The sequence below is a fragment of the Phyllobates terribilis genome, unplaced genomic scaffold (genome assembly GCF_046119375.1).
Source record: "Phyllobates terribilis strain yellow unplaced genomic scaffold, ASM4611937v1 Scaffold_5__5_contigs__length_657084704, whole genome shotgun sequence".
In the NCBI taxonomy this organism is placed as follows: domain Eukaryota; kingdom Metazoa; phylum Chordata; class Amphibia; order Anura; family Dendrobatidae; genus Phyllobates; species Phyllobates terribilis.
Genome location: NW_027362765.1, coordinates 221,736,846 through 221,754,441, shown reverse-complemented (window position 1 = coordinate 221,754,441; position 17,596 = coordinate 221,736,846). Strand labels below are relative to the sequence as shown.

At 41.9% G+C, this 17,596-nt stretch overlaps 1 protein-coding gene across 2 annotated transcripts in view; it reads right to left on the bottom strand.

Moving 5' to 3' along the window:
* The window catches only part of DLGAP4 (DLG associated protein 4), a 261,005-nt gene that overhangs the window by 31,542 nt on the left and 211,867 nt on the right, over window positions 1-17,596 (bottom strand). For both annotated transcript variants that reach the window (XM_073683832.1, XM_073683833.1), the window contains one exon: window positions 2,010-2,362. In XM_073683832.1, coding sequence (XP_073539933.1) covers window positions 2,010-2,362 — 353 coding nt within the window. The remainder of the gene's footprint in view (window positions 1-2,009; window positions 2,363-17,596) is intronic.

Sequence of the window (17,596 nt, the reverse complement as noted above, 5' to 3'; positions counted from 1 at the left end):
TCATTGCTCCGAGCCAGGAGTATGCTCAGAGCATTTGTCACTTCCATTCCTTCACACCACAGTGAAGAGCACTTAGGTTTGAACTTGGCGTTACCTACAAAACATCTCAAGCTCAACATTTTAGCATCAATTTTTGTATCCAAGAGCTGAACATCTACATTGAATTAATTTTTTTTTTTTTGCTAATGGGTGGAACAAGTTCCTCAATGGAAATAGAATTCTCATAGACAGCAATTACTTTAATGAACACTTACATCCTTTTCCCACGGTGTTCTCGGAGCACTAGAACAACCTGCTATTGAGTGGTGCAGGCAATATAGAAACCTTACCACCAATTCACACGTCAAGCGATAGGAAGTCAGCAATTTCACATAGCAGTATAAAACCATTGTGTAGGAATAGTGAATACTCCCTCGCTATACAAGCTGGCAAGTCAGTAAATGCCAGTGGTTAAAACAATTAATCATTTTCCATGCCACAATTAGGAGTAGAGTGGACCCAAACACTAATGTCATATGCACTTTCAAAAGGGGTTGTAGAGAATTAATGTACCTTTCTGATCATTTAGAGTCCCAAGCTGGAACACTTTAAATAACAACAAAAAAAATGTACGAAATAAATAGACCAACCCAACTTAATAGGGCAAAAGAAAAAGGGGCTGAAAATAGACCGCAGGCCCATCAGAAGAGCATAAGAGGCCATTAATGGCAGCCTGTACTCTGCAAATGCAGTCCACACTATAGTTTACAGTAAAATAACACAGCTTTCATTCTTGGTCTGCAGTCCAAGACCTCTAGAGCCCAGCAGGTTATTATTGGAAGAGTCCTGTAATGGGATTGCATCCAATAATAACATTAAGAGTTTCTATTAACATTAATTCCCTAATCTAATGATGGGTTTAGGCTGTGTGCCCACTATGCGTTTAAGCATTTCCATAGCGGCAATTCCACTGCAGAAACGCATGGTAGAAGGTCTGCCATGTTCCCCAATGATAATCGGCATGTGCTGTGCACATGCTGCGGAAATTTCCGCTGCAGATTATCATTGCGGAAAAAAACGCAGCACCACCAATTATTTTGCGGAAGTGCTGCGTTTTCGCCACCATTGACTTGCATTGGACCGCATGGATTACGCATCACTGCATATGTACATGCGGATTCCATGCGTTTCAATGTGCGGATGGTACCCGGGTTTGGAGAAGAGGAGACTCTCCTCCGGACTCGGGTACCATAGTACCTGTAAAAAAAAAAATAATAATAATAATAATAATAATAAAAAATAAAATAAAAAATATACATTATTTTTTTTACTTGGTCACACTATATAAATCCATGCAACCGGCATGGATTTATATAGTGTGACCGAAAGAACAGTAAAAAAATAAATATATACTTACCTTCTGATGGCCCCCGGTGTCCTTGTCTTGGCTTGCCGGCAACTCGCGGTAGACTAAAGGACCTGCGGTGACGTAATTTAGTCATGTGACAGGTCACGCAACCATTGACGTCGGCAGGTCCTTAAGTCTACCGCGAGCTTCCGGCAAGCCAAGACAAGGACACCGGGGGCCATCAGAAGGTAAGTATATATTTATTTTTTACCATTCTCTCGGGTCACACTATATAAATCCATGGCGTTTGCATGGATTTATATAGTGTAACCAAGTTGTCAAGCACTTTCCAAGTGATGCTAAAATCGCTTGGAAAGCGCATGTCAACCCGCATGCGGAAATGCATGTGAAGAACGCTTCACTTGCATTTTTCCTGCCAGGGACAAGCGGATGTACAATCCGCATGCGTTTTTTCGGCCAGGGAGATGCAGAAACGCTCAGGAAAAATCCAGATCATTTCTGCATCGTGGGAACATAGCCTTAGCTTCCTTTTACTTCTTGTACTACTGAATACTGCTGTGTGCTTTATTTATAGGCCTTCAGTGTAACTGTATAATAAAAAGGGTGAAAAAAGTAAGCAAGAGGAACCAGCAGGTGACAATGTTTCAAGTTGCAGACTCACCTGAATTCCAATGGAGGACAGCTTGCGTTTTGGGAGGGGTTCAGGGGCACGTGGCTCTTCTTTGATGCTTTTTACGGCTGCATTTTTTGGGGGTATTTCAGGAGGGATTTGCCTGATTGGAGTTGGGGGGCCAACACGGGTTACACTTGGTGCCCGAGTGCTTTCAAGGCTCTCAGTGGAGGTGCTGAGCCCTGATTGGCTGTTGCCTTCACTCTGCCCTTCCTGTGCATCCAGATAAGAGTCCTGGGCAGATTCAGTACTACTTTGTACAGTCACAGATATAAAGGGTTTGGAGGTGGTTCGAGGGGGTACAGGTGGGGGGGTCTTCTTGTAACCCACCAGACAAGAGGAGCCTGTGGAGGACAGAAGAAACCATATAAGGATGGATAACACACAGACAATCAATGTACAAGAACAAATGCATGGCTTCTAAATTATGATGACTATAGCACTGGAAATTTAGCATGCCACCACAGAGAATGAAAACTTACCTTCTATAATGTCTGAAAAAAGAAAACAAGATTAGCATTTGCATATCTTTACTATTTGTGAAAAGACCACAAAGAAAGCTTAGAACCTCAGTCTTATTGCATAGGTGCATGTGCCAAAAAGAAGTCCTAACATACAGATGCAAGGTTCATCAGCAGGATTGACTAAGAACATGAAAGAGGATAACTACATGATTGCTTGGGGTCTGAATACTGACATTCCTCAGAGATACCAAGATCCCATGTGAATGGAGCGGTGGTCAATAATGCGCAGTACCGCCCCATTCATTCTTATGAGAGTGCCAAAGACCAGTTAAGCGAAGCGCTCGGCTATTTCTGATGGCCTTATCAGCTTCTGTCTTTGACTTGAAAGCAAGGCTCCAAATCCTTCTCTTTTCACTACCTATGCATCATCTGGGTCTATGGCATTGAGGTATGGCACTTCGTGTTACTGTATGGTATCGGCTTTGTGTTACTGTATGGTATGGCTATAATACATTATGAATCACATAAACCTTCCCACTGACTGGGCAATTAAAGAACTACAAGTTTAGGAAACGTATGGTACTAGCCGGCCACTATATACACTAAATGGGTGCAGAAATAGTACTACCTAAGTATTGTGTGCTGCCCATTTGGGTAACGTAGGGTACTATGGCAAAATATGCCTCTATAAATCAAATAGGATAGGACAAGTGTCTATAAAGCTTTGTCACAATGCACCAAACAGTTTTCTTGGTGTTCCCGTTTTAACTAAGAAAATTATGACATATGGCACTACAGCTGGCATCTACAAGTGCTTCTCACTAAATTAGAATATTATCAAAAAGTTAAATTTATTTCAGTTCTTCAATACAAAAAGTGAAACTCATATTACATACAGTCATTACAAACAGAGTGATCTATTTCAAGTGTTTATTTCTATTAATGTTGATGATTATGGCATACAGCCAATGAAAACACTAAAGTCATTATCTCAGTAAATTAGAATAATTAAAAAAAACAAAATACCTGCCAAGGCTTCCTAAACATTTAAAAAGGTCCCTTAGCCTGTTTCAGTAGGCTGCACAATCATAGGTAAAACTGCTGACTTGACAGATGTCCAGAAGGCAGTCATTAACACACGCCACAAGTAGGGCAAGCCACAAAAGGTCATTGCTAAAGAAGCTGGCTGTACACCGAGTGCTGTATCCAAGCATACAGTTAGGTCCATATATATTTGGACAGAGAAAACATTTTTTCTAATTTTGGTTCTAGACATTACCACAATGAATTTGAAACAAAACAATTCAGATGCAGTTGAAGTTCAGACTTTCAGCTTTCATTTGAGGGTATTCACATTAAAATTGGACGAAGGTTTTAGGAGTTTCAGCTCCTTAACATGTGCCACCCTGTTTTTAAAGGGACCAAAAGTAATTGGACAATTGACTCCAAGGCTATTTCATGGACAGGTGTGGGCAATCCCTTCGTTATGTCATTCTCAATTAAGCAGATAAAAGGCCTGGAGTTGATTTGAGGTGTGGTGCTTGCATTTGGAAGGTTTTGCTGTGAAGTAAACATGCGGTCAAAGGAGCTCTCCATGCAGGTGAAACAAGCCATCCTTAAGCTGCAAAAACAGAAAAAACCCATCCGAGAAATTGCTACAATATTAGGAGAGGCAAAATTTACAGTTTGGTACATCCTGAGAAAGAAAGCACTGGTGAACTCATCAATGCAAAAAGACCTGGGCGCCCACGGAAGACAACAGTGGTGGATGATCGCAGAATAATCTCCATGGTGAAGAGAAACCCCTTCACAACAGCCAACCAAGTGAACAACACGATCCAGGAGGTAGGAGTATCAATATCCAAATCTACCATAAAGAGAAGACTGCATGAAAGTAAATACAGAGGGTTCACTGCACGGTGCAAGCCACTCATAAGCATCAAGAATAAAAAGGCTAGACTGGACTTTGCTAAAAAACATCTAAAAAAGCCAGCACAGTTCTGGAAGAACATTCTTTGGACAAATGAAACCAAGATCAACCTCTACCAGAATGATGGAAAGAGAAAAGTATGGCGAAGGAGTGGTACAGCTCATGAGCCAAAGCATACCACATCATCTGTAAAACATGGGGAGGCAGTGTGATGGCTTGGGCATGTTTATTGATGATGTGACACAGGACAGAAGCAGCCGAATGAATTCTGATGTATTCAGAGCCATACTGTGTGCTCAGATCCAGCCAAATGCAGCCAAACTGATTGGTCGTCGTTTCATACTACAGATGGACAATGACCCAAAACAAAGCCAAAGCAACCCAGGAGTTTATTAAAGCAAAGAAGTGGAATATTCTTGAATGGCCGAGTCAGTCACCTGATCTCAACCCAATTGAGCATGCATTTCACTTGTTAAAGACTAAACTTCAGACAGAAAGGCCCACAAACAGCAATTGAAAACCACCACAGTGAAGGCCTGGCAGAGCATCAAAAAGGAGGAAACACAGCGTCTGGTGATGTCCATGAGTTCAAGACTTCAGGCAGTCATTGCCAACAAAGGGTTTTCAACCAAGTACTAGAAATGAACATTTTATTTACAATTATTTAATCTGTCCAATTACTTTTGGTCCCTTTAAAAACAGGGTGGCACAAGTGAAGGAACTGAAACTCCTAAACCCTTCATCCAATTTTAATGTGACTACCCTCAAATTAAAGCTGAAAGTCTGAACTTCAACTGCATCTGAATTGTTTTGTTTAAAATTCATTGTGGTAATGTCTAGAACCAAAATTAGAAAAATGTTGTCTCTGTCCAAATATATATGGACCCAACTGTATTAATGGAAAGTTGAGTGGAAGGAAAAAGTGTGGTAGAAAAAGGTGCACAAGCAACCAGGATAACCGCAGCCTTGAAAGGATTGTTAAGAAAAGGCCAAACATTCACAAGGAGTGAACTGCTTCAAGAGCCAACACACACACACACACACACACATCCAGGACATGGGCTACAAGTGTCGCATTCCTTGTGTCAAGCCTCTCATGACCAATGGACAACGCCAGAAGCGTCTTACCTAGGCCAAGGAGAAAAAGACCTGGATTGTTGCTCAATGATCCAAGGTTTTCAGATGAAAGTAAATTTTGCATTTCATTTGGAAATCAAGGTCCCAGATTCTGGAGGACGAGTGGAGAGGCCACAATCCAAGCTGCTTGAGGTTTAGTGTGAAGTTTCCACAATCAGTGATGGTTTGGGGAGCCATGTCATCTGCTGATGTAGGTCCACTGTGTTTCATCAAGACCAAAGTCAGCACAGCCGTCTACAAGGAAATTTTAGAGCCCTTCATGCTTCCCTCTGCCGACAAGCTTTTTAGAGATGGAAATTTCATTCTCCAGCAGGACTTGGCACCTGTCCACACTGCCAAAAGTACCAATACCTGGTTTACACACAACAGTATCACTGTGCTTGATTGGCCAGCAAACTCAGAAGAGGAAGATGAGACATCAGACCCAACAATGCAGACGAGCTGAAGGCTGCTATCAAAGCAACCTGGGCTTCCATAACACCTCAGCAGTGCCACAGGCTGATTGCCTCCATGCCACGCCACATTGATGCAGTAATTGATGCAAAAGGAGCCGCGACCAAGTATTGAGTGCATTTACTGAACATACATTTCAGTAGGCCAACATTTCGGATTTTAAAAACATTTTTCAAGCTGTTATAAAGTATTCTAATTTACTGAGATAATGACTTATGTTTTCATTGGCTGTAAGCCATAATCCTCAACATTAACAGAAATAAACACTTGAAATAGATCACTCTGTTTGTAATGACTCTATATAAAATATGAGTTTCACTTTTTGTATTGAAGAACTGAAATAAATTTAACTTTTTGATGATATTCTAATTTAGTGAGAAGCACTTGTATATCTTGAGTAATACCCTAGAATGCTTAGCATGCAGTCCTACTTTTTTTCCCAGTCTCTAAACAAGCTAATTAAAATAATTTGGCACCCAAGTACATGTTCACCTCTGCAATAATACTTCCGTTCTGATACAGGAACAGAAAAAACACCACTAGTGTCCCTGATGGAAAACAGCGCCTAAGGCCACAGCCCCCTATCATTATTCGGTCAGTATTTCTTCTCAGGAGTGGGAGACAAAACCAGGTGAGGAACAATCAGAGAAAAGGTATAATAGAAACAACTGCACCAATTCTGCATTTATCACCCACTCCTGGTATTAGCTTCCACTCCTGAGAAAAAATACTGACCGAATACTGACCAAATACTGATAGTGGGGCCGTGGCCTAAGGCTATGTGCACACGATCATCTTTGGCAGCGCTTTGAATGCAGTATACTTTATGCTGCTTCCAAAGCGCTGCACACAGGTGACTCCGCAGGTGTTCATTGAACCATGCGGATTCACCGTATCCTATACATTACAGGGATATAATTTATCTTGCGGATAATAGCGACTCTGCAAGAGAAATTTCCATGCTGCGGTCTGTAAAGATGCGCCGCATGTCTGCGGATGATCTGCAGGAGCACAGAGACGCATAGTGGACATCGGATTTCTTGAAATCCATCCACTATGCAGTAACATCTGGCCGCTGCGGATTGCACACAGTGCAAGTGTGCTGCGTCCAATCCGCAGCGTTTACGGACCGTGTGCACGTACCCCAAGACTCCATTATTGTCAGTCAGGCTGCCATCGCTTTACTGGAGGGGGGTATAAAACTAGCATGCGGCACTATTTTTTCTGGCAGCCTGTCACATGATGTCCACACTGGCTGCAGAGATTTGCCTTCACCAATGGTTCTAAAGATCTAAGGGGTGTTCACTGAGCCATTTCATCTGTAACGAAGGCACTTTGTTATGATCCCTTCATTTACACATCTGGGACTTTGTGATAAAAGGCTCAGAATATGGAAATGTTGCTGTGCAGAGGCTCTCAGGGTAATCTTAGACATATATGGATCAGGGATTTTAGGCTTTCAAACTACACAGACATCAATGTATTAATGTCCCTATAAGGATCAGAGCTAGAAGGCACATGGTTCTGCTATGAATTATGACACCATAGGAGACAGTATACAGTTCATGGAAAAACTGAAGCAGTTACCAGTAGGGAGAGACCTAATGAGGGAAAATCTGGAATACGTATTAGAATTCAACATGGTCTATCCAATTCTCAGACACACGGAATAATCAAAACAGACGGCAACGTGTACACTCACAACAGCCGCCACGCAACATACCAGAGGCTGTACAATAGGCATACATGCTGCATACCAGACACATAGTATTACATTCCTCACCGAGCACATATGCAGACACACACCCAGCATAGACACTTTCAGGGATTAGTGTCTGCCTGAGAATCCTGATTGCTTCCCTTGATGTCTGACCTACATTTCCTGCTCACATCAGCCGGTGACATATTCGGGACTACTCGTTCTGCTTATAGAAACAACCCAAGTCTACTTTACCTCAAATTAAAAACGCAAAAGGGAAAGAATTAAAGTATTTACCATCATACACTCTCCCAAGGAGAAACGTTACCCCTTAGACCTCAGTCCAGAGCCTCTCACCTAGCCAAATCAGTTCTCATACTTTGCACTGACGAGGGGCAATACCCCGAAACACTGCCTGCAAATTGAGAATCTGATTTGGTCTTTATCCCAAGTCATATTGCAAGGCTCGTTAAAGGGTCGATAATGGCTTGTAGGATTGCTGCTTGCAATAGGACTCTTTCTCTCTTAAGAGGCAATTTGCATATTACCATCATAAGCAATCTGTCAATGATGTCCAAAAAAAAAACCAAACACAAAACCGCAAGATGTCTCCTATAGACTAGGGCCTCTTTCTACATATGATTGGGCACATGGATGTCAAAAAGGGAAGCCGCTAGCCCATCACTGGCAGACCTGGGTCTGTCTATGTTCAGATTGTCATAGTTCGACAAAATGTGCTCCTGTAATTGTGTGGCTGCATTTCCCAGTCAAGTTATTTCAATTAACCTTAAAAAGGAATAATAGTGAATTTTTAGCTGAAGGCCTAGCTTCAGTATATGCCATCAATGTATGATTGGTGGGGATCTCAACCAAAGGACCAGAGATGATCATTAGAAGAGGTTAGGGTGCTCATCACAGGACTGTGGCACCTTCCTATGACATAAGAATTTGACTGGACAGTAAGGCACTGTACGCCATGGCATGCCATGATACCAAACTGCAAAATTTTCATTTTCTGATTTTTCTCTTTTATAGGTATATTTTTGAGTAAAATGTACATTGTTGGTTTACTCTATAAACTACTGCGAACAGGTCTCTGAAATTCAAAGCTAAAAAATTTTGGATTTATTTGCAGCAAATGAGAAAAAGTCAAAGTAAAAAAAGAAAGTTCTTTCAGACCACAAATAATGCAAAGAAAACAAGTTCTTATTCATTTAGAAACAACAATACTCATGTTTTAACTCGGGAAAAGTTCAGAAATCAATATTTGGTGGAATAACCATGATTTTTAATCACAGCTTTCATGCGTCTTGGCATGTTACATAGTTACATAGTTACATAGTTAGTAAAGCCGAATAAAGACTTGCGTCCATCAAGTTCGACCTGTTAGTTCTGTAATTGCTAAAGTTGATCCAGAGGAGGGCAAAAACCCCAAATGATTTAGCCAATCTTCACCTGAGGAAAAATTCCCTCCCGACTCTGAAACCAGCAGTCAGAATAAATCCCTGTATCAACCTACTATTTTATTCTATTTTTAAGTATATGCAGAAATCTGCCTGGTATCTAGAAAAGCATCCAGTCCCCGCTTGAACTGGTTTAGTGAATCCGACATTACCGTCTCCTCACTCAGTGAATTCCATATTCTCACTGCTCTTACCGTAAAGAACCCCTTCCTATGCTGGTGCTGAAACCTTTTCTCTTCCAGTCTTAGTGAGTGCCCTCTTGTTACCGTAATATCCCTCCTTTTGAACAAATCCCGGGCAAGATCTCTATACTGTCCCCTAACATATTTGTACACATTTATTATGTCCCCCCTCAACCTTCTCTTTTCCAGGCTGAATAGTTCTAGTTTTGCCAACCTCTCTGGGTATTGCAGTCCCTCCATTCCCTTTATTAATTTTGTTGCCCTCCTTTGTACCTTTTCAAGCTCATTTATATCCTTTCTATATATTGGGGCCCATAACTGAGCACAGTATTCCAAGTGTGGTCTGACCAGTGCTTTGTACAGTGGAAGAACAATGTTCTCATCCTTTGCAGCTATACCTCTTCTGATACATCCCATTACCCTGTTGTTTGCCCTTACAGCAGCGGCCTGACTTTGGGCACTCCAATTTAGTTTGCTATCAATCAAGATGCCCAAGTCCTTCTCCATCTCTGAATTCCCCAATGATTTCCCATTCAGTGAGTACTGGTGACTTCCATTTTTCCTTCCCATATGTATGACCTTACATTTCTCCTCGTTAAACCTCATTTGCCATTTAATGCTCCACCTACCCAGCTTATCCAAATCCCTCTGTAGGTCTGCACTGTCCTCTTTTGTATTAATTGTTTTACATAACTTTGTGTCATCTGCAAATATTGATATTTTACTATTTATCCCGTTGACTATGTCGTTAATAAAGATATTAAATAACATTGGGCCTAGTACAGACCCCTGTGGTACCCCACTAGTGACGCTTACCCAATCTGAGTATATTCCATTTATAACCACCCTCTGCCTTCTATCCTTTAGCCAGTTAGCTACCCACTTGCAGACATTTTCCCCCAGCCCCATCATTCTCATTTTGTATACCAACCTATTATGTGGCACGCTATCAAACGCTTTTGAGAAGTCGAGATACACGACATCCACTGGTTCCCCCTGATCTACTCGAGAGCTAACCTCCTCGTAGAAGTCAATCAGGTTTGTTTGGCAGGAGCGATTCCTCATGAATCCATGTTGGTTCGGGGTTAATAGATTATTAGCATCAAGATGCTCCATGATTGCCTCATTAATAAAGCCTTCAAAAATTTTGCCCACAACGGACGTCAGACTCACCGGCCGATAGTTTCCGGTGTTACTTTTTGCTCCCTTTTTGAATATTGGCACTACATTCGCCCGTCGCCAATCAAGTGGTACAGACCCAGTCTCAACAGAGTCCTTAAATATAAGATATAACGGTCTGTCTATCACATTACTTAGTTCCCTTAGTACCCGTGGGTGTATGCCATCAGGTCCTGGTGATTTGTTTATTTTAATGTTACTGAGGCGTTTCTGTACCCCAGCTTGGGTTAGATTTGTCATACTTAGTGGAGGATTAAGTTTGTCACTTCTCATTTCGCCTGTTAGTTCTTTTTCCTTTGTGAAAGTTGACGAAAAAAAAATTTATTTAATAGATTAGCTTTATCCTCATCTTTCTCTATGATTTTGCCTTCATCACTTTTTATCGGTCCAATATTATTCGATTTAATCCTTTTACTATTTATATACGTAAAGAACAGTTTGGGATTTGATCTACTTTCCCTAGCAATACGTCTCTCTGTTTCCTCCTTTGCTATTTTTATTTGTTTTTTGCAGGTTCTCGTTTTTTCCTTGTAACACATTAGTGCCTCCTTGCTGTTTTCCTGTTTTAATCTCTTGAATGCCTCTTTTTGCTATTTAACGCCCCTTTTACGTTCTTATTCTACCATATTGGTTTCCTCTTATTTCTGGCCCTTTTATTCCCATACGGTATATACCTCTCGCACTGAGTATTCAGAATTCTTTTGAAGGTTTCCCATTTACTATTCGTATTTCCTTGATTAAGAACTTTGTCCCAGTCTATAAGTTGAAGGTTTTCTTTCAGCTGATCAAACTTTGCCCTCCTGGTGGCATGCTTTCCACCAGTCTTTCACACTGCTTTTGGGTGACCTTATTCCACTCCTGGCACAAAAATTTAAGCAGTTCTTTGTTTGATGGCTTGTGACTATCCATCTTCCTCTTGATTACATTCCAGAGCATTGGAATGGAGCCTTGTCTGGCTGGAAAAAAACAGTCCTCAGAGTTGGGGGAACATTGCCTGAGCAGAAGGAAACAAGTGTTTTTCAAGGATAACCTTGTATGAGGCTTGATTCATACATCCTTCGCAAAGATTAACCTACCCAATTCCAGCCTTGCTGAAGCATCCCCAGATCATCACCGATCCTCCACCAAATTTCACAGTGGGTGCAAGACACTGTGGCTTGTATGCCTCTCCAGGTCTCCGTCTAACCATTAGACGACCAGGTATCGGGCAAAGCTGAAAATTAGACTCATCAGAGAAGATTACCTTACTCCAGTCCTCTATGGTCCAATCCTTATGGTCTTTTGCAAACTTCAGCCTGGATCTCCTTTGCTTCTCATTGATGAAAAGCTTTTTTTTTCTAGCTTTACATGACTTGAGGCCTGCCTCTAGGAGCCTGTTACGAACTGTTCTTGCCATGCCTTTCACCCCAGCTGCCATTTGCCGTTCCTTTTGTAGGTCACTTGATGTCACCTGCGGTTGCTGAGTGACATTCGAATAAGATGACGGTCATCCCGGTCAGTGGAGAGTCGCTTTCGCCCTCTGCCGGTCTGTAGCTTTGTTGTCCCCAATGTCTGCTGCTTGACCTTGTTGTAATGGACTGCCGTCTTTGAAATTTTAAGGATGGAGGCAACATGACGCTCACTGTATCCCTCTGCTAGTAAAGCCAGAATTGAGTCCTTCTTTTCCTCACTTAAGACTTTTCTTCTCAACTCCTTTGGCATGGTTAAAAGTTATTTTTTCATTCAAATTACTTTTGGGCTATTCCTAGCACTTGTTTTGCCATCCAGCTTGTCCTATTACAAGAGGATTGTGAGGGCCACAGCAGTGTTTTTTATACTTTCCCTCTTTACATAAGATTTGGTTCAGGTGATCACCTAATCAGAAGCACATTAAGTAGAATGAGGTGTACTCTGGTTGGAATTCAACTGACACTGGAATGGAATGGCTGTCAGACATGTAGAGATGGGGATTTTTAGAAAACTGTGCACAGTGGACTCTTAATTTTTGCTAGAGCTATATGTGTATGTGTTAAATCATACAACACAGTTCAGTGCGAGGTTCACATCTTCATTAAGAACAAAGACAAGTCTGGAGTAGAAATGTTCAAATGAAGAATATTCTATTTTTCCATATTGTGACAGGTAGACTGCCATCCTTGGTAGCAGTGCTGAGAAGAAGTTCCTAGATTTGATTATACATCACAAAATTGTGTTTGTGGACCAAAATGTATTAAAATTGCATGTGCCGACAGGCCTTGTTCATATTAAGACACCTAAGCTAAAAATAATGTTTTATTCAATCACCTACTGTCAGGTTGATAAATATCTGTCAAGCAGCTGATCACGGAGAAATAATTTTATTGACTGCTTTGCATACATGTAAAAGATTACTATGCCAAACGTTGACATGTGACAGATGGATAATTGTGGTGTATGGCAGGTTCTGTCATTGATACAACAGTTTGATAAGTCAGTCTTTAAATTATCACCCTCACAGCCCAGCCTACATTAATGGGGAATGAAAAGCAGCATCCTCTGTAAGCGCTTCATGTACATTATATAAGCCTACTTTTATCATGTTTCATTGGCTTGTTTTTGCTCATATTGTGGCATCAATCCAATTCAAAAATGCCTATAACACAGTAATAATTCCACATTCATAGGGGACAACTACACAAAGCCACCAATTTGGCATGACAATATCTTAAGTTTATTTTACCATTTACATGGACCTCTATTCATTATAGACCTGAATACTGACTCTAGACTAGAGACTGACAGAATAGGCTACTCATTTCACCTAATTGTGGATATATCCTAAATGTATCAAAAGGAAACCCCATTTAAGAACTGCATAGCTAGCTATAAATTAGTTAGATACAATGCCTAGAGAAGTCTCGAGATTACATAACTCTAATAAGGCCTAACTGAAATGGAAAAATAATTATAAAAAAGTACGTACGTACAGGTGCATCTCACTAAATTAGAATATCATCAAAAAGTTAATTTATTTCAATTCTTCAATACAAAAAATGAAACTCATGTATTATATAGAATCATTACAAACAGGGTGATCTATTTCAAGTGTTTATTTCTGTTAATGTTGATGATTATGGCTTACAGCCAATGAAAACACCAAAAGTCATTATCTCAGTAAATTAGAATATTTTATAACAGCTTGAAAAATGGTTTTAAAATCTGAAAATGTTGGCCTACTGAAATGTATGTTCAGTAAATGCACTCAATACTTGGTCGGGGCTCCCTTTGCATCAATTACTGCATCAATGCGGCGTGGCATGGAGGCGATCAGCCTGTGGCACTGCTGAGGTGTTATGGAAGCCCAGGTTGCTTTGATAGCAGCCTTCAGCTCGTCTGCATTGTTGGGTCTGGTGTCTCATCTTCCTCTTGACAATACCCCATAGACTCTCTATAGGGTTAAGGTCCAGCGAGTTTGCTGGCCAATCAAGCACAGTGATACTGTTGTTTTTAAACCAGGCATTGGTACTTTTAGCAGTGTGGACAGGTGCCAAGTTCTGCTGGAGAATGAAATTTCCATCTCCAAAAAGCTTGTCGGGAGAGGGAAGCATGAAGTGCTCTAAAATTTCCTGGTAGACGGCTGCGCTGACTTTGGTCTTGATAAAACACAGTGGACCTACATCAGCAGATGACATGGCTCCCCAAACCATCACACTAGACCTCAAGCGGCTTGGATTGTGTGCCTCTCCAGTCTTCCTCCAGACTCTTGCACCTTGATTTCCAAATGAGAATTGGAACCTTGTGGAGTGTGTCGATGACTGCCTTCTGGACATCTGTCAAGTCACCAGTCTTCCCAATGATTGTGGAGCTTACCGAAACAGACTAAGGGACATTTTTAAATGCTTAGGAAGCCTTTGCAGGTGTTTTTTTGTTAATTATTCTAAATTTACTGAGATAATGACTTTTGGTGTTTTCATTGGCTGTAAGCCATAATCAACATTAACAGAAATAAACACTAAAAACAGAGTGATCTATTTCAAATGACTCTATATAATATAGGAGTTTCACTTTTTGTATTGAACTGAAATAAATTAACTTTTTGATGATATTCTAATTAAGTGAGATGCATCTGTAAGTACGGAAAGTATTCAGACCCCTTTAAATTTTTCACTTTGTTTCATTGCAGCCATTTGGTAAATTCTAAAAAGTTCATTTTCATTTCTCAATCCAGTACACTCTGCACCCCCCATCTTAACTGAAAAAAAGCAGAATTTTTTGCAAATTTATTAAAAAAGAAAAACTGAAATATCACATGGTCTTAAGTATTCAGACCCTTTGCTCATATTTAAGTCACATGCTGTCCATTTCCTTGTGATCCTCCTTGAGATGATTCTACTCCTTCATTGGAGTCCAGCTGTCTTTAATTAAACTGATAGGACTTGATTTGGAAAGGCACACACCTGTCTATAAAAGACCTCACAGCTCACAGTGCATGTCAGACCAAATGAGAATCATGAGCTCAAAAGGAACTGCCCAAGGAGCTTAGAGACAGAATTGTGGCAAGGCACAGATCTGGCCAAGTTTACAAAAGAATTTCTGCATTACTCAAGGTTCCTAAGAGCACAGTGGCCTCCATAATCCTTAAACGGAAGAAGTTTGTGACCAATAGAAGTCTTCCTAGACCTGGCCGTCCAGCCAAATTGAGCAATCGTAGGAGAAGAGCCTTGGTGAGAGGTAAAGAAGAACCCCAAAATCATTGTGGCTGAGCTCCAGAGATGCAGTAGGGAGATGGGAGAAAGTTCTACAAAGTCAACTATCACTGCAGCCCTCCACCAGTCGGGTCTTTATGGCAGAGTAGCCCGACGGAAACCTCTCCTCAGTGCAAGACATATGAAAGCCTGCATAGCGTTTGTTCAAACACACATGAAGGATGAAGGACTCCCAGACTATGAGAAAGAGACGAAGATAGAACTTTTTGGTGATAATTCTAAGCGGTATGTATGGAGAAAACCAGGCACTGCTCATCACCTGCCAAATACAATCCCAACAGTGAAACATGGTGGTGGCAGCATCATGCTATGGGGGTGTTTTTCAGCTGCAGGGACAGGACGACTGGTTGCAATTGAAGGAAACATGAATGTGGCCAAGTACAGAGATATCCTGGACGAAAACCTCTTCAGAGTGCTCTGGACCTCAGACTTGGCTGAAGGTTCACCTTCCAACAAGACAATGACCCTAAGCCCACAGCTAAAATAACAAAGGAGTGGCTTCAGAACAACTCAGAGACCTGAAAATGGCTGTCCAATGTTTACCATCCAACCTTACGGAACTGGAGAGGATCTACAAGGAAGAATGGCAGAGGATACCCAAATCCAGGTGTGAATAACATGTTGCATCATTCCCAAGAAGACTGATGGCTGTACTAGCTCAAAAGGGTGCTTCTACTCAATACTGAGCAAAGGGTCTGAATACTTATGACCATGTGATATTTCAGTTTTTCTTTTTCAATAAATTTGAAAAATTTTCTACATTTGTTTTTTTTTTTTTTTCAGTCAAGATGGGGTGCAGAGTGTACTTTAATGAGAAAAAAATGAATTTTTTCGAATTTACCAAATGGCTGCAATGAAACAAAGAGTGAAAAATTTAAAGGGGTCTGAATATTTTCTGTACCCACTGTATACACATACACACACATATACGTGAATGGCCCCACAGCCTGTCATATGTACGAGTTCTAGCATCGGCATCTCAGCCCCCTGACAGGCAGAGACGCCGTTCCCCTTACCGCCGCGCTCCGAGCCCGGCGCCTTCTGGCCCTCCTGCTGCTGCTGCCAGCGCGCGCAGCTTCCCGAGCACTGTGCTTAAGGTGCGCGCGCTCCCTCCCTCTTAAAGAGGCCGCGTGTGCCGTCCTAAGGAGTCCCCGGCCAATGGTCGGAGGACCTCTCATATAAAAGGCACCTCCTCCAAAATGCAGGTGCCCGTGCAAGGTTGTAGCTCTGTGTTCTAAACTCTGCTTCAGCCCTCAGGTCCCGCTGCCAGCCTGACTATCAGTCCCGTCCGCCAGCCTGACTACCAGTCCCGTCCGCCAGCCCGACGGTCTGCCTACGGTCCTAACCCGCCAGTCTGTCTATGGTCCAGGCTTGCCTGCCTACCCGGAGAACGTACCAGTTACTTGACGTGCCTACCTGCCAGCCTATCTGGAGGCTCCTGCCAGTTACCCGTGGTGTCTGCCAGTCCGTCTTCCCGGATCACCCGTCAGCCTGCCTGCCGTGCTCATCTGCTGTATCGGTCAGTTCCTGCCTTCTGACCCGTGGGAGTCACCAGCTCTCATACAAGGACTGGGCAAAAGTAGCACCTGGTCCCTCTGCTCGGTCCTTCCCTGGTTCACGGAGTCGATTGAGCCGCCGTGCGACCTTGGTCAGTCTGAGTTGATACCTAGTTACGCTCCTCTGGTCCCTCCTTGCACCGCAGCACAGAGGTTCCACCACCCGGATCCGTAACACGAGTAAAACAGATAGTACTCATATGGCAAAAAAACAGACATTTGAATGAGACCTAATACATAAAAAAAAAAAAAAAAAAAAAAAAGTGTACATGACGGCACAGTTTGGGCTCATGCCAACTTTTGGCAAAGAAGAAATTGGCTCCCTGCTATTATAAATGATGTATCTGATAGTCCACTGACCTAAAATCGCCAAATAATCTAGGTGAATGTAATCATGTGTCCCATGACAGCAGATGTTGGTGGAAAGAAGGGTCGAACAAGTTTCATTTTGTCATTGAAACAAATATGCCTGCCCGGCAAAGGCGGTGGAGCGGAGAGCTGTATAGTGGCGTTGAGAGCTGTAGCTACAAGGGCTCATTCAGACATCAGATTTTCACAAGTGGTCTAAGGAAAAATCACATCCGATTACATGTGCCAATTTTTTCTCTTTTACATTGGAAGTACAATAAGAGCTAACAGCAAAGATCCATAAGGCTATGTGCACACAGTCAGTATTGGCAGCGCTTTGAACGCAGTTTACTTTATGCTGCTTCCAAAGCGAATCCGCAGGTGTTCATTGAACCATGCGGACTCACTGCAATCAATACATTGTATTGACCTAATTTCTCTTG